This window comes from Sylvia atricapilla, chromosome 1 (genome assembly GCF_009819655.1).
Source record: "Sylvia atricapilla isolate bSylAtr1 chromosome 1, bSylAtr1.pri, whole genome shotgun sequence".
NCBI lineage: Eukaryota > Metazoa > Chordata > Aves > Passeriformes > Sylviidae > Sylvia > Sylvia atricapilla.
Window position 1 is genome coordinate 139751499 of NC_089140.1, and position 18409 is coordinate 139769907.

An 18409-nucleotide genomic window follows, 5' to 3' on the forward strand; every position below is an offset into this window, starting at 1 on the left:
AAGTATTCTAAGTATAAGAGTAACAGGTAACCTTATCCTAACCCAAATATCAAAATGTTTGTTCAGTCCTGCTAAAACTGAAACTGCAAATGGAATCTTATGATAACCTGTTCTGTTCTTCTCTGAACTCTATTTAATGAACAGAAATGCAATTGAAGACAAAGAGTTTTCTATATTCCACGTAATCATCTAAATACCTACCTGTAACATGAACTCCATGCTAATTCTGTTTTCAATCAGTCTCATAACAAGATGTGCTTTACACTGGAACATAGTGTAATATTCCCAGGACAGTGTATGAGGGTGTTTGATAGAAAAATGCAAATGTGAAGCAGGGCTGAAAAAAAAAAAAAATCAAAAGAACATCTATTTTATTGAATAAAACTTAAAACATACACCAGCAACCAATCTTAGAGCTGTACCAAAAAGCTGTACTTAGGATTTCTTGTACTGCTGTAGTTACAAATGATGGCACATTAAAATGATCACTCACTTGTCCAGAGGTGACAAGTGTATATGCACCTGGAATCCAGCAAGGGCTGTACAGAGATTAATGGCACATGACAGCTGCTGTGTAGTGCTGTAGAGACAGTGGAAGCACCAGCAAACTGAGCAAGAAACCTGTGACTGAGTCTGGAAATTACTCATCAATCAGCAATCTTCCCTTTCCACTTCCATTTAAGAGTGACTGCATAGAGTATTTTGTATTTAAACAAGTAACTGTTGCAATTCAAGAAAAGTAGTTTTACAATTCACACAACACTTTCATATGATGGGCCTAAGGAATTCCTTTCCTTTTATTTTAGTTAGCAACTTTATCTTTCAATATATTGGCAAACTTGGTGTTTTCTAAATCAGATAACATGGCAAAGACTAGGCAGGTAATATCTAATCCTTGAGAAAAGTAAGACTTTTTTGCCTCCTTTTAAGGAGACTCTTATTTCAGAAGTAGGAATTATTAACAGTGTGACTTAATCTTATTGATGACCCAAGTCTGTGGGAACTGTAAATTGCTTTGCTATGTTCTTTTAGTATTTTTTACAGGACATTTGAGTTCTCCATGAATGAATACCTAACATCTGAAGAAACCAGGTTTGCTGAGGTTCTCTAGCAAGTGTTCCAGCAAGATAGTACCAGCACTTAGCTCCTTATCTGCAGCCCTTAATATTTCAGATGGCAAGAGCCAAGGTAGCTGCAATATCTTAATAACTTTTCCATCCTATTACCTACTGGGAGAATCCCTTGGCTTTGCTCATGAGTATCTGTTTAAACATCTTAAGAAGACACAAAAAGAGAAGTGTTTCTAAATTTAAGCAAGTATTACCCTTCTAAGATACAGTAATTCTGAAGTACATAGGTTAACTCCTTGTTTGTAGTTGATAAGCAGTTGCTGAAGTTCCCTTTATCACAATTCTCCTGTTACTCTGAATACTTCTTTATTTTGAGGTAGGGAAGGATTAGCAACCATGAAAGAACAGAAATTCAAGGAGGAAACTGAGGTTGTGGCTCAGACATTATATAATAATGCGGTCTCAGAATAAAAACTATTTATCCAGCTTCAAATTATACGGTTGATTGACTTTCATAAAATTCTTTTTTTTTTTTTTTTTTGCAAATTACAACCAAGCCAGGACCCACAATCCCAAGATCCTTTTTTAAATTTACTAAGTGTTGATTGATTTTGGTACTGGTTACATTATTTAACTGCAAAACAGAGACACGTCTGCGTTTGACAGTCACATTTTGTAGTTCATTCAATATTAATACATTTCTTCAGATTATATTTTTCTTCAATCATTGTAATTCCAGAGTTTTTATTGAACTGGCACCGAAACAGTGTTAAAATCACCAATATGGACCTAGAACTTTGTTGAAACAGAAAGTGAACCAGCTTTTCCACAGAATTTTATAATGCTTATGCTCTTGAACACAGTCCAGCCATTCAGTGTAAACCTGGTTAGTAAACTTTTTCCATACAAAATATATCTATGTGAATTTCTAGAAGTTTTTAATTTTCACAGTAGGGCAGTACCAGCACAATCAAAGGCTGAAGAGAACCACAGTCTGAGAGAGGAGGACACAAAATGAAAAGGTTATACATAAAGCTAGTTCTGAAGTTTTCATCCATACAGCAGTTATTCTGCAGTTTTCTTTCCTTCATTTTCCCAGGCTCTGGGATTTTGTTATTTAGAATAAGCAATCTGAAGTGCAGTGTTTGTGCTACACCAGACATAAACAGGAAGAATCTGAGATCTTTGTTTTGCACACAAATTAATTCATGTGTCTGAAGGAAGCTGGGGTTTTGTTTTCTTTTTCCCCTTGATGATTTATTATCATATTTTATTTCTAATTTAGCTGAAAATGAGGTTATTACTTAACACAAATTTTCTTTGTTTAATTATTAATTGGAACTGCTGTGCTGCAAATACATTTGGGAGGAAACTGTATCATAACAAGCAGAACAAAGAAATGAAATGCATAGACTATACTGGAGGAAAATGTTCTAGACCCCATTATGAAAATACTTTTCTTAAATACAAATTATCTTCTAAAGTCAGGAACATAGCCACAGTTTACATACAAGTGAACTCTGCAATCCACAAAGAATAGCAAGTTGTAATTCATATTTAAGTACTGCTGTGGTTATTACTAACAAGCTGTAATACAATGAAGTAGTAAAAAAACTGTAGAACCAGTTTCCAACAACACATCACAGCGAGGAAAAACACCTTTAACAGCAATAGGGCAAGCTTTTGTCACTTGTGTCCAATTCTACAACAAATATAGTGAATCTAACAAAATTAACAGTTAGAGATTTTGATTTTAGTGAATTTCCTTCTTTAAAAAATGCCCCTTCACTCTAGTTTCATCTGATCTTATTGCTGTGAATTTAGTGATTTTAATAATTCATTCAGTTCTAAATCCAGAGTTTTAACTCTAAATGAACAAAATCTGGATTTGCACACAATCAAATACAAAAGAACTATTGTAACAGGCAATTTTGGTTGTATTGTCATAATACAGGGGCTTGTGCTGCAGTAAAGAACAGAAGTTGACATATTAGTGTACTGCACAGGCTCAGCCTTGCAACTGTGTGCATGTTGTTTGTGTGTTTCCAAAAAACAACTCTTTGTGAGGCTATGTTATAAGGAGATCAATTTGTGCAAGGAAAGAAAAACCCAGCAAAAGCTTGTGACTGAAACTTGTATCAACTTACTGATCTAACATGTAGCAATTTTTTTTTCCCCTGCAGTGTTTAGTACTACTCAGTGAGTAGTACTGAGTATTACAAGAGAGGGAAGAAGGATCATTCTAAGTTAGACATACTGAAGCTACAATTACAGGGAAAATAAAAATCTAGCCAGTTACACTGGTAACTAATAGTACTTCACAAATCAACTATTTTTCTATCTAATATTTCTATCTAATAATTTTCAACCCCAAATATCCTAAGAAATCTCAGTCTAAGACTACTAGGTGATATCTGAGAGCAGCAAGAAAAAAGAGCAAAGAAATAAAAAGCTGATGATACCATTAAAAAACCCGAAAAAACCCCCAAACCCTGAAAATTACACTCCAGAAATAGCTCACATCAAAATTCTAGCTCCATGCTCTCTCTTATCCTCTTACTAAAAAGCAGTTTCGTAACAGCATTAAAAGCATTCATTATACTTCACTTCTTTTGAGATTCAAATTCAAAGAAAAGTAAAACAACAGGTATTACAATATACTCAAGATGCACTTTATGAGACTGGTAATACATGCCTGGGGCAGCTTGAGATCCTCCTCAGCCTTTGGCTTTGTGCTATACAACACACCCAAGGCATATATTAATGGCCCCATAAAAACATACCCTGCAATGCCTTGCAGCTTAAATAAACATACTTGTCTTTCTCTTTTCCTCCTCCGAATATTGGATGCAGTAAAACTCCTCCAGTCTTCAGTTCGTATGCCACAATTTGATCTAACTCCTAAGAACAACATATATAAGTAAGCATAATTCTGAAGAGCAGAGAAATTATTTAAAGACGACAGGAAAGCTTTTAGTGTTGTTCAAGTCAAACCTCCTAACAAGCTTGTTTATACAGGGAGAAATATTTTTAAATCAGGGATGTTCCTCAAGTGAGAAACAATAATGAAACAGTAGAAATTAGCAGTTTATACTTGTTCAGGGGCTGAATAGGGGGCTAATCTCCAACACTTCTGAACTACATTATAACCAGGGTATTATTATTCAATAAATAAGTTGTCTTTGACCAAAAGAAATGTGATCAGCATTTCATGCAATGGAAAACAACTACACACACACACACACATACACACAAATAAATATAATGTATTAAATAGAAAACCAACCAACCAAATAATAAATATTTATGTCTGCCCCAAGCTCTGCATTGAATCTGAACTTGTGTGATGCCATACCCAGGTTAACACCACACTTTGAGGCAGGGTGTTTGTAAGGGCTCACTGTTACTCAAAAGTCAACATGAATCAAATTGTGTCAACTTAAGCACAGGAAATGGAAACTGATACCTGTTTGCAATCTAGTGTTAAAGATTTTCCAAATGTTTATATATATTGACATTTATTGATACATATTAACTTGCACACTTTCATATATTGGTACTACATCAGAAAAAGGGCAGAAGAGGCTGTAATAGTAGCATCTCCCAGTCCTACATGGACACCTTCCACTTAGTGCAGACAGACGGCGAACAACTTGACCAACTTCTGCTGCAGACAGCAGTGAACTCAGTGAACAGACCTCCATCCAGTTCCGCTGCTCTCTGCAGCACCCACACCATTAGCGCAGACAACACAAGACTGGTGAACTGAATGAGCATTAGGCAGAGAAGGGCATGGTATTGGGTCCCCGTGACTAAGGGATGTAAACTGAGCAAATGGGGTTAGGATTTACTTTTAGGAATAGGGAGAGTAAGAGAATGTGATGAGAGAAAAAAAGATATATATCTTTTTGTGAATAAATGCTACTTGCAAAGAACAAGGAGTCATGGCTGCTACCACTAGAAAGTACCTGTCTCAAAGATTACATTTGGAAATGGAAGCTACAGACAGAAATTTATTTTTCAAGAAAAGAAATTCCTTCAAACAGGGATTTTTAACAGTTTCATTATTTCAGTACTCCAATGATGCTGAAAGATACCTGAACCACCACTGATCCAAGCTAATACTGGAGCCTTTCTGAGCTATATGAATAGCCATCACAGCATAATAAATTCACCAAATACAAATCCTTATGAATCCTATATTCTATTCTAAGTATTTCAAAAGTAATATATTTTTTTTACTCTTTTTTTGGTTCAGGAGTCCAAACAAAAAGAGGAAAACCAATTGCATGTACAGACAACAACAATTATTATTCCTATGGCAGTCACAAGAATCTATTTTGGTTTGTATGTTCGGTGTTCTTCCTTGCAGCAAGAGGTAAAAATATTTTAGCTCTGAGGTTTGTGACTACCAAAAAGGTCTTTAGATTGCAATTCAAAGCTATAATGTATTCTGGTTTTATACTTCTTTGATGCAAAATGTCTGAAAAGTATAGAAAATGCTATGATGTTACCTGTTTAATCCAGTGGCGATACTCATTAACACCAAAGGTTTTTTTCATCCAAAGGCCGTAAATGTAACCAGAGATTCCCTTTAGCACCCATTCATCTGACCTATTATAAGAAAGAAACATGAACTATATCACTTCAGAGGATGTTTTGTAAGGGATGGTATTTCTGACCAGCTCAAAAATAGCCACAAATTTCAAGAGGTTGTATAACTTCTCTAAGTCAACAGAAGTCTGATGAGCTGTGAACCAATTTATGAAACTTGGCACCTGGATGGGACCAATGAAACTGAAAAGTCAGTGAAAACTGAACTTTTACCACAGAAATCCAGATGAAAATATAAAACCGAACTATTTTAACTGAAACAATAATAATAAACAGGTGGAAACAGATAATAAAGTTAAAGCAACTATTAATCTATACGATCTTAATTTCTTGATAACCAAGTTAGTGCAGTGCAGAAGATTTAGACAGCAAGTAGACAAAATACCTATCTCACAAGTTGGTGGACACCTTTTTAAACCTATCTTCTGTAAGTTATGTTCTAAGAGAGGAAAAACAGACAAAAACTACAACATGATCATTAACTAGAATCTTAAACAGAAAAATTACATTGTACACAGGGTATGATAAAGTAAATAGAACAAGAACATATGAAAATGGAGTCACTATGAAGGATGCAAAAGTTTGCCTTCATCACAAAAGTAGGCTAGAAATAAAGAAAAGAGCCAGAGAAATTACAACACTACAAACATCAATTTAAGAACATGTTCATTTCCCTTGTTTTTAAGACAAGGATGCTCTGTGACATAGACTTTTGCCTTAAAAAAAAAAGTAATGGGTTACTTGTCCCCAGTAAATAAGCATATGCAAAAGGATTTAAAATAAATACTGAACTGCAAGAGCCATTTGGGGACATTTTCGGAGACGTAAGTTATAACCACCTTAGCAGGAACTTGGCTATTTGACACTAATTTCTGCATTCTCCTCCTTGAAAAAATTCTTAATGTATTAGTTCTGTGCTCTACAAGTACTTTGCATGCAGTCTATACTTCATCATCCAAAATATCTAACAGAAATTGACTGATAATGCAAAAGAGTTACCTTTCTAAAATTTTCAGACACAAAAATGTCAAAGCACACTACAACATTCAGGAAGATGTATTCAATCTATACAATCTTTGGAACTTTTATCTCTCACATTCTCCTTTCAAAACAACAAAAAATACTAATGGATTTCATTTATTGAGCTGGGTTTATTATTCTTACTTTTTTCCCATTTTTGCTTTCTTCTACAATTACTATTTTACTTATTTTTCTGATAAAATGCAATTTGCAAATAAAATTTTGAGCTTCCTAGATCCTCCCCACTTTCTGGAGAACACTAAGGTAAACTACTTACCAGGACATTCTGGATATGAAACATCCAAAGAATTGCTGGGCCAGGGCCTGTGCCAAGCATCTCCTTGTGAGTGGAGTTTCATCTATAATCATTGCACTATGCAAGAGATTTGTGCTGGACCCCCACAAAAAGAAAATAACACAACATGAGCACCAACTCCAAATAAACACAAAAGACCTTGCCTTAAAAACCAAAACAAGTAAAATGATTTCTTCACTGTTTTTCCAGTGATTTAGTAACATCTCTTTTAATTTTTTTTTTAAGTAATCTTAATGCAGGCTGATCTCCTGCTATTATCATCTACACACAACTTACGGTATAGAGCCTAAGCAGTTTAACTGGTCACACTCTCCTGCACTCCGATTCCAGTTGGAGAGAAATATAACACAACCAAACTTCTGCACTTAATTTGAGATTAAATACTTCATGCATGGCATTTCTAATTCAGAAGGGAAATCACTGATAAGGTGGTTTTTTTTTTAAATAAATCCAACATCTTTATAATAGATAAAAATTGAAATGGTGTTAAAAGCCTGTAATGTCAATATAAACAAGCCTTTTCAAACTAGAAAGCCCAAAGCTCAGGCTGCAAAAATAAATAGTTTCACAAATTTCTCAACAGTCTTGGATCTAGAGCTTCTAGGCTGGTGGATTTAGAAGGTGTAATTTTCTCAAACACTAACCTGAAAATACTCATGGATGCATAAGCAGCTACTTCAACATAAGCTTCATCTATAAAAACAGTCTTGAAACAGGAGTAAGGATAGCGGCAGGTAAGAATCTCCTCATAAAATTCAAACACCTCATGAAGGTATGACGTGGTGTGTTTGAGCAACGGGAGAAGTTGTGGTAAACAAAAGTGAGTCACCTACAAGCAAAGGAAAATTTGTTACAAGACCTATGAATATATTTAAATACATAAGTATCAAGTATATTACATATCAGGGAAGAAACCCAATAAATTCACCTCATAAATTTAGACATAAATGGCATTACTGCTTGCTTAAAGGCTTTTTTTTTGGAGATAAACTTAAATAAAGGCATTACTAGACAAGCTTTATCATATGACTGTACTGATGAAGGTGGATCTGGACATACCCATTCTTAGACTAATATATCCTGACTGCAACATAAAACATCAGTAATTCTTTAGAAAAAAAAAAGAGGCTTCTATGATGAAGATTATTACCTCATGCATGTATGGATCAACAAGGATTTCAAAAGGTCCAATTGCCAAGGAAATGTTAGAAGCTGCAGTTGGAATAGTAAGCATGTAATGAAAAGTCTTCTTTCTCATGTCATGGGTGTACACAGTTTCCACCAGATCTCCATTTGAAACAGCCACCATTGCAGCATCTACAGTATACTCAAGTTTCCAGGTACACAACTCAGAATATGAATCCACACAAGGAAACCAAAATCTAGGAAAGTTAGGAATTGGAGGAAGAATGGTTAACAATTATACTTAACAATTCTACTTTTTCACAGGTGGTTTTTCTTTCAAGTTCCAAACTATATCCCTAAATACTTTAAGAATATATGAATGTTGACATACTGACTGCTACAATACATTAACTTTATAAAGCTTTACAAGGTATTTTTCTCTTTATCTCCTGCTGAGCTATATAGACTATACATTCTAATCACTAGTCATTAGATGCGACTTCACATTGGTAAGCTCCTTTCAAGCACAAATTAAGTTTTAGAATTTTTTAAGCTTAAAAGAATTTGAAGAAATTATTTATATTTCCTATACTTTGAGAATAAATAGTAAATACAAATTTGACATTCAAAGACAGTTTTCTTACCTTGTAGAATTTTGATAACCGCATGAAAAGACATGAGCTCCTCTTTCTGCCATGTTGCCGTCCATGTTGGGTACCACAAAATGAAGGCCTCCTTTTGGCTGGTCCAGAGAAAAGTTTATATGCACCTTCAGGACTTTTAACTCTGCAGCACAAAGACCAAAACTGGAGTAAGTAGATACAACTTCCAGGAAAGTTATTTCAGAATATTAACTCAGTTTTGGACTCTAGGTCTTTGAAGTTTATGTGATAACTTCATTCTCACTGAATTCCCAGTCCACTTAAAAGTACAGCTCAAGGCTTACAAAACTGAGACATCCCGAAGCTTACAGAAGATTAATTTATAAGAAACTTTATTAATTAAAAACTGCAACTGGAGTCACATTTCATCTTCCAATTCCCCAACAGTCAAGCATATTTATGCAGACTGTACCCTAACCACGATCTCCTTGGCATCTTGATGAAAAAATTTTCTCCAAAAACCCTAGGAAGCAGGCACATTCTTAGAAGACATATTATTGTCATTTGCAGTTGCTTAAAATCTCTTATTACAGTTAATGCTTTTCCTGTAACTTAAGTGTCTTTGCCTTGGTTTAGTTCCACAGAAATCTCACTTATGAACAGACTGGCAAGAAAAGAAATACAAGCTTATGCTGAAATTTATCCCACAAGTATCACCATATTTTGGCACTCAAACTTTGAAAAGTGAAATTATACATGTTTGAGTATTTTCCCTTCTAGGCTTGCATGTAAGGCAACAGGAACTCACACAAAAATCAGAATAAATAAAAGTGTCTTTCCTGTTAAGGTGCATCTGACAATATTGCATGAATCAGCCTCATGATATAGTTGTTATTCTCTCAGAGGTCTCATAAATCCATGGGAAAAAATGATAAAGCCATGTATGAAATAATACAACGAACTAGTAAAATCCCTGTAAAATAATCAACACTGGAGAGTAACTTATTAAAACATTTACTTATTCCAGGATTTAGTACGCTAGTTTATAAAGGAGTCTACTTTCACTACCAAATCAATTTTAAAACGACCATTCCTCAAAGTGAGATTGCATAAAATTAGTAGGGCTTTGTAAAAAGATGTATATAATTATATTCTTGTAAATTATTTTCTTTGTTGGATCATATATACTGTAAGCAACTTCAACATTACAATTTAGCCCCCAGTACACTCCATTATTCCCACTTCCTCAAGTATTCTCCTGGGGTCATGACCATGAAGAGTATGTTTGCATACAGTGCTAAGAAACCTTGCAACAATTCTCCATATTACTGAGAAGTGAAAGTATTTTTCAGAGTTCAAGTGAAGAGGAAAAAGGAAACAGTAATCACAAATTCATAATAAAGTTATGTTACACTACTATTTCTTCAAAGCTACTATCTTCTTAAGCAAACTTGTAGCTGACAACTCTGACATCTTAAATTAATTTTTCAGTATGGTCTCCTTACCATCAACGTGTTTCCACAGCTCTGAGGGAACCTTAATGCAGAGTTCTCCATTACCAGCATCTGGGTCCACCGCACTGACAGCAGCAGCATAGGCATTGGAGAAATAGTTGAGATTCCTCCTGTCAGAAATACCCAGTTAATTCTTAAAGTACCCAGTTAATTCTTGAAGCACAAAACACAACTTTGGAAGTTAAGACAATTTCTATTCTGAATTTCAAGGTGCATGAACAATCAAGTGTTTTGTTTTGTTTTGTTTTCAAAGGAGTGGAAGAGAAAAGAAATAAAGATTAGATTTCAACAATCAGAACTTAAAATATGGCTCTTGCAGAAGTCATCTGTGACCAGAAAGACTTAAGCAGTAGTAACTCCCATTAAATTGAGAAATGCTCAGTGTTCTTTTCTTGCCATTAAGAGTAATATCTACATTTACTGGAACAGAAATTAAAAATTCTGGGTTTTATTTTGGATGAAGTTTGTATTCTAAAGCTCTTGAAGATCTGCTTCCTCTTATACACTTTCTAGTTTCCAGTTATATTTGAAACATTATTCTTTTTTAAAGCGTACTCTAATTTATTTAAGACGCAAACAGTTTTTTGTAATCAGGTTCAAGCTACTATGTATCAGCTTCTCATTAACTGCTCACTTAATTACAAAGTCATATCATTACTTAAGTTATGACTGAGATTAATTGTTTTCTACTGAAATGAGCAGGAATAAGCATATGTCTTCTGTTAAAGTACTTATGAGCAGGATGTTACCTTATTAATGTGATTATATTCAGCTACTGGAGTATGACCAATCAAGTTCAAAAATAACTCTGATTTTATAGCTTTATGTGATGGCTTTTATACTTTTTCAAAATAGATTTCTAAACTATTTAAAGCATGGTAACAAAATCTTTCTTAATTCTTATTCTCCAGTACATGCAGTTTTTCAAAAGCTTGCACAACTCTATAATTGAAGAGAAAGTGTTTGACTGACTTATCACCTTTTCCACAGAATTTAGGTACTGATGATGAATCCAAGCACTGTGGAAGCAAGACTCAATCAAGCAGTCACAGAATCACAGAGCCACAGAATATTTTGGGTTGGAAGGGGCCTTCCAAGGCTATACAGTCCAACTCTCCTGGGGGAGGGACAGAGACATCTTGCACTAGATGATGCGGCTCAGAGCCCTCTCTAACCAGCCATTCAGTGTTTCCAGGGATGAGACACCTACCACCTCCCTGGGAAACCAGTTCCAGAGTTTCACTGCCCTCACAGTAAAAGAGTTCTTCCCTTCATCTAGTCTATATCAACCCTTTGCCCTACTGAACTGATGCCTTGAGAGGCTGACCTAGAACAGAGACTAGACAGAGCTAAAGAATAAAGTAGGTACTTATTAAAAGGACTTAAGGATACACCTTGGGCAGTACAAGAGCCTGGCCAGAGCTACAACCCAAGATGGATCCAAAATGGTCACAAAATGGACAACCAGTAGTGAGGTTTCACACTTTTATAAGTTTTGGTCCATTTGTATATTGGGGTTTAATTGTCTAATTATAGCTTCAGGTTATAAAGTTCCATCCTCCTGGTTGCTCTCTTCAGCTCTCCGTTGTTTATACTTTTTGGGCCTGAAGCTTGTAATGGTTGTCCTTGGTCTCAAACTGGAAAAGGATTGTTTTGTCTATCTACCCTGTGAAGAAAACTTACTGACACTTAATATGAAGCTCAGAGCTACACACCTAGGCAGCACAGAATCTGAAAAATATGAAAGCTAAAACTTAAGGCATCAGTCTGTCCCATCCTTCTTATAAAGCCCTCTCTAAGTATTGAAAAATTGCAGTAAGATCTTCCTAGAGCCATTATCTTCTCCAGGCTGAACAGCCCCAACTCTCTCAGCCTTTCCCCACAGAGAGGTGCTCCATCCCTCTTGCCATCCTGGGGCTTCCTCTGGATCTGCTTCAACAGATCTATGATCTCCTGTGCTGAGGATCTCAGAGCTGGACTCGGGGGGGGGGTCTCACAAGGGTGGGATGGAGGGACACAGTCCCCTCCCTCGCCCTGCTGGTGATGCAGCCCAGGACATCACTGGCTTTTTGGGGTGCAAATGCACATTGCCAGCTCATGATGAGCCTCTCATCCATCAGCACCCTGAAGTCTTTCCCCACAGGGCTGCCTGCAATCTCTTCATCCCCCAGCCTGTACTGATACTAGGGGCTGTCCTGACCCAGGTGCAGGATTACTTGCACCACAATGGGGTAAATTAACTTTTGGCTGGAGACTCCATCTTCCATGAAATCTGAAGTCTACACAAAGCAGACATTATCTCATTTCAGGATTTTGCTCTCATCTGACTATTCTCTATTTGCCATCCACAGAGAAAACAATGAAAACTATAGTACCTTACTCGGAAGAACAAAGTTTAATTAACCATGCCACCAGCACCATTCTGTAAGTCTAGGTATGTCAAACACCATATTTAATATTCCAAGTCCTCCACATATAAAAAACTTCACTAAAACACTGAAATATATTGAGAACATATTTTCATGTAGTCCTTCATCTTTGGCAATAATAGTGCACAGATTCCTTGGCACCACTACCAAGACTGAGAATGTCAGGAGCAGTAAACTTGTCTACTTTGCTTGGAAGCTTCTGAAAATCAGACATAAATAGTAAATGGGACCATTTCAGTATAGAAACACACAAATCTCAAGTGTTAATATGTTTTTCTTTTCCCGTGTCACTGTTAACTGTACCTAAAGGTAGAATGTAATGCCAAGAAATTTTAAAAATAAGAGGTTGAGTTTGTACCCTGGAATATTAAGGTATGGCTCCAGAACAATTCCAACCCAATTAAACTCCAGCTGATGTGCTGTCTCCTAGCCTCACTCACGCATCACTAGTGCATCAATCACTAAGGATATTACTGTTCATCTGATCCTGTAGGGATGCAGCTGAAAGTGGCAAACGGGAAAATAAGTCCTTTTGTTTCTAATCAGGCAGCTTTTAGTTCATTTACTTCCTTGTTCTGTCATACTGAGGGGCCAAAGAACCTCCCTAAGCAAAGTTGCTTTAAGCTGTCCTTCAAACGGCACCCTAGAAAGACAAACAAATACCACTGGAAAAGCTCTACGTAGAAAGAGAATGCATGACTCTATACTAATGTATATACATTAGTAGTAATCTAATACTAGTACTAATGTACTACTATACATTAATAGTAATCAAAAAAGCTAGCAAAAGAAAACCACAGTAATATTCTGTTACACTGTAAAGTCTAAAGTGTTTAATTTTACTCCAAACTGTTTTTGAAACCTGACTATTATTGATAGGTATCCCCTTCCTACACATCAGTGGAATTTGTTCCAGCTTTGAGGATTGTGATGAGCTTGTGGCTACACTTAAAAAGGCACTGAGTTCACAGACAGGAAAAGGTTATGATTCCACAGCAAAGAAGGTAGACTCCAGAGCTTAACATTTAATGGAAAACAAGTCTATTCTTATATTTCTATTTTTGTGAAGTGTTCTAGTTCAAATGGGTGATTCATTGTAAAAGGAATCTATTAAAGCTGTAGAACCACAGATTAATCTTTTCATAGGTTGAACCATTCTCAATAAACTGAATATGGCCATTTTAAGAAAAACAGAGCACATGCCAAAAGTTACAGCCCAAGGAACAATGATAAATTTTCCTAATGCTAAGTGTAGATTGACAATGAAAAACAAATATGTGTTCATGGTCTTTTCCCAGTAGAGATACATTTTGCTATCAGAATTCACCCCGAACACTGTTAATTACAGCCCAAGTACATGCAGCTTGAGTGACTGTAAAGAAGCAATCCTGTAGAGACTTATTTGTAAAATACTAACTGATTTAAAACTTTCCATAGCATTTCTCATTAGTAGCTGCACCAGTGCTACAGATGTATGTGCCAAACATATAGTCTATAAACCACTGTTTTCCTATACTACTTAACATCAACTTCGCAAGGTAAGTTCTTTGCTCTGCCTGTAATTCATTTACTATTTTACCTTGCTTCCCATACAGAATAAACACTTGATATTGGAGTACACACATAATATACCATTCAAAATATGTAATACATGCACACATAGGTGGTTTATTAATAGGGCAACGATTTCATCTTTGTCATGCTGAAAAACCTAATTTTCATTCCTGGTCAAGTTTAAGGGCTTTGTCATCTCTTTTCAAAAGTGCTCTTCACCTTTGTGTTGTGGTCTAGGTACTCGCCCATTCAGTGTTTGCACTGAAACTACTTCAAACCATGTGCCACTCGATCTCTCCACCCTGCCCCTGTGGTGGGCTGCAGAGAATTGGAAGCACAAAAGGTAAGGATTATGGATTGAGATAAGAACATTTACCAGAGACAGCAATGAAATAAGACAACAAACAGTAACAGCAACAATACCAATGACAACGTGTATGAGAAAAGAGGTGAATGGTGAATACATGGTATTGCTCACTCTGGGTAAACTCCTGAAAATACCTGACCCCTCTGCCATGCTATGGGATCTGGAAGTGAGCCTTTCTGCCATCCCTGGAAAATGAGGCAAGGTGGTATAGAATGATCTCCAAGTCTTAGCCTTCCCTGCTCCTAACTACCGCAAAAATTAACCCTGTCCTGGCCAGGACATTTTGTCTGTTTCTGACAAAGTCTATAATGAATTTTCACCTGGACAAACCCCGTATCCTATCAGTAAATAAAGGCTATTTATTGCAGCAAGGCAACCACAGAATCACTAGGTTGGAAGAGAACATCAAGATCATCAAATCTGAACCGTGCCCTAACACCTCAACTAAACCACAGCACCAAGTGCAACACACGCTCAGTACACCACAAATTTTTCTATTTTATACAAGATCTAAAGGTTTAATCACTGACTTCTCAGAATATTGCAAGACAGACATTGCCCTGAAGGCTACCCCATTGCTCTCTCTCACAGCTTACTGCTGCTTGTAACTCAAGTAACAGTGAAGTCAGAGGATATCAAAACATCTTCGCATTTTTAATGTTTAAATACTACAGGCTTCAAGCTAAGAAAAAAGACAAATGAACAAGCACTGCACAGAAAAGCATTAAGTGCACATTAGCCAGCTATACAAAAACATAACTTCCTCTACACAGAAATAATAAAATGCAGCTTCTCTGCCTGGCATCCTAGTTATCACACAAATGTGAAGCACATAAGCAGGCACAGCAGGATGATCACAAACATCACTTATCAAAGATTAAACCACTGCACCCAAACTACAGACTTTTGCTGCACCTATTTAACAGCTTACAGTCTCAACCATAAGATGAAGAAAAAAAAAATCTCCTCTTCCAGTTTTAAACAAAGAGAACTGAGATACAAGCAGTTGTCTCAGTATTCAGAATATGCTCTGGGACTTCTACATAGAATGTAGAAGTATAGCCCAGAAAAAAGCAAACTCATTGCTCTTGTACTGACAGAATTGAAAAAGCAACAATTTACAAGAAAAAGAAAGATGAGAAGGATAGAAACACTTAATAGCAGCAGCCCCAAAACATGACCCAAATAGACATTCTCCAACACTATATGCAGTCTCCACAAGATTTGAAATTCTTCTCAAAAGCACAAGCAAAATGGGATTCTCTGCCATCTTGTGTACACACAGTAAAGCAATGTGAATTATTTCATACCTTACAGCACTGTCCAGGGGTTTGCTCAGGCAGGAAGGAAGGGACTGCATTATCTAAGTTCATCTATCTATTCTGATATGAAAAAGCCATGCTGTCTTGAAGCCTCCAGAGGAAATTATAGAACAGAAGTCCAACTGTACTTCTAGGTAAACATTTAAACACTCTTTCACTTACCTGAAATTGTGGTTTGGGACTAATGGATATATTTGCAATGCATCTAAGCTAAAAATATATTTAATGTACTAATTATTGACTCCTAACCTTTCCTACAAATTTCACTGAATTTTAATTACTTTTTTTTAGTGAGGGTTTTTCTGATATTCAGGGGAACTGAAAATACGCATGATTAAAAAAAATGTTCCATCTTCTGCAACACTAAAAATGTGAAATAACAGAGACCATGTGTCAATGTTTTTTTCTTCAAAGATGCTAAAACCCAATAGTACTTCTTGAACTGAAAACAAGTTGAATATTGCAATTCAGAACACAAAGAGGCGATCTCATGGATCTCACCAAGAAGTAGCGAAGAACATCATAGTGAAACAGACAGAATTGAGTCATCCATAAAGCTGAGACTTCTCCAATTTCTTTTAAGTGTTTTCTTGCATGCCGAAATTTGCACAACATAACAGTGAACCATTTCTCTTAACCTCCTGTCAGTAAACATAACCTTTCAAGTCAGAGAGGCTGTAGCAAGTTTTATAATCTTTTTGCTAACTAAGGGAGTGAGAAGTCTTCAGATTATTTTAATTTTGATAAAAGGTAGGAAAGCGTCTATTAAATAAACAACTTTTCTAAATACTTATGCCCCCGATAAGCTATTTGGAAAAAAATTCTTCACAGAAAAGACTGTAAAGTTTGGAACAGACTGCCCAGGAAAGTGGTGGAGTCACCATTCCTGAAAGTGTTCAAAAAAACATGTGGACATGGCACCTGAAGACATGATTCAATGGTGGTACTGGGTTGACAGGTGGGCTTATGACAATCTTAGGGGTCTTTTCCAATTCCAACACTTCTACCATTTTGTGTTCTTTTAGAAAACATCTAAGAAACTAAAAGCAGAAAAACAGAAGGAAATGTTTGTATATACAACCTTATAACTTGAACTTACATTTTTACACAGCACAGAGAAAAGTAAAAATTGAAAACAAAATACTTTAAAAAAACAGATTGCCAAGAACCATCTAAATTTCCCACTTACTAGTTCAACAGACTACTCAAAGAAAACTGTGCAAAAGGTAATGATCCCTGTAAGATCAGAAACAAACCATCATGTCTAGTCTGGGTCCCATTCAAAATAATTGCTGCAGCTAGTTCAGCTGCAAGGGTACGAAGGACATCACCACTAAACTTGCCATAACAAATGAGAACTTGGAAGAGATGACCAGATGATTAGATATAAAGACTACTACAAACCACTGTTTCTAGAAGCAGTTCTTTGTAAAGAAGCACAGAGAAAACACACTGATGATTTTATTGAGGTACTAATTTTAGAGTTTTCAGATTTCTAGTGTTTCTGCTTGCAATCCTGCCTAAAGAGCAGGGATGTTGTATTTAACTACTCAATTGTGACCAGGTATTTCAATGAAAAAATACATCTAACTTCATCTAATATTTTGTGACTCATGTTGCCTTTAACTTCTGAGATACAGAAAGAGGCATACTAGTTTTTTGTTATGAATATTTGGTGACCTCTATCTTTCATAACTATGAATAACATAGGAGTTCTGAAATAGAAAATAGAGATTTTCTATTAAGTTTGAATAGCTTGAACAAAAACCACTCACCTTTTCCACAAAAAAAACCAGAATTCTCTCTCCTAATCCCTTTTTTAACATAATGGAGTGCTCACTCTGAGCATTTTAAATGCTGCTCCTTTCTCACGACTTCCAGGATTACGCAGGATTCCAGTTATTACAGAATCACAGAACAGCTGAGGTTGGAATCGATTTCTGAAGGTCTTCTTGCCCAACCCCTCAGCTCCAACAGGGTCACCTACAACCACTTCCTCAGGAGCAGGTCCAGATGACTTGAGTATTTCCAAGCATAGAGACTCCACAGTCTCTCTGAGTAAACTGCCTCAGTGTTCAGTGACCCTCACAGTAAAAACTGTTTCGTGATGTTAAGAGGGAACAAGTCTTATGTCTCAGTTTGTGCCGAATGTGTCTGCTGCCAGTGGATGTAAGTTAAAATACATTAAATTCTAACAGAATACAAGAAAATGTATCTTACTGTGAGGGGCATCAACACTGGAGAAGGCTGCCTGGAGAGACTGCTGAGATTCCATCCCCAAAGATCCTCAAATCCCAGATGGAGACAGCCCTGTGCAACCTGCTCCACTTGACCCCACGTGAGCAGGGGAATCTGACTAGATTATTTCAGTCAGTCTTTTGCAGCCTAAAGGACTCATCGATTTTTTATCAGCTGCTGTTGAACAATACTTCCACTGCAAGTTTTTTAATAATTCAGCAAATTGTAAATTCAACCA

General features: G+C 36.3%; 1 protein-coding gene across 3 annotated transcripts in view; it reads right to left on the bottom strand.

Moving 5' to 3' along the window:
• Positions 1-18409, bottom strand: part of TAF2 (TATA-box binding protein associated factor 2) — a 60697-nt gene that overhangs the window by 38182 nt on the left and 4106 nt on the right. For all 3 annotated transcript variants that reach the window (XM_066335307.1, XM_066335290.1, XM_066335298.1), the window contains 8 exons: positions 10253-10371; positions 8790-8931; positions 8171-8402; positions 7665-7849; positions 6982-7095; positions 5585-5684; positions 3886-3971; positions 202-337 (listed from right to left, as the gene is read on the bottom strand). In XM_066335307.1, coding sequence (XP_066191404.1) covers positions 202-337; positions 3886-3971; positions 5585-5684; positions 6982-7095; positions 7665-7849; positions 8171-8402; positions 8790-8931; positions 10253-10371 — 1114 coding nt within the window. The remainder of the gene's footprint in view (positions 1-201; positions 338-3885; positions 3972-5584; positions 5685-6981; positions 7096-7664; positions 7850-8170; positions 8403-8789; positions 8932-10252; positions 10372-18409) is intronic.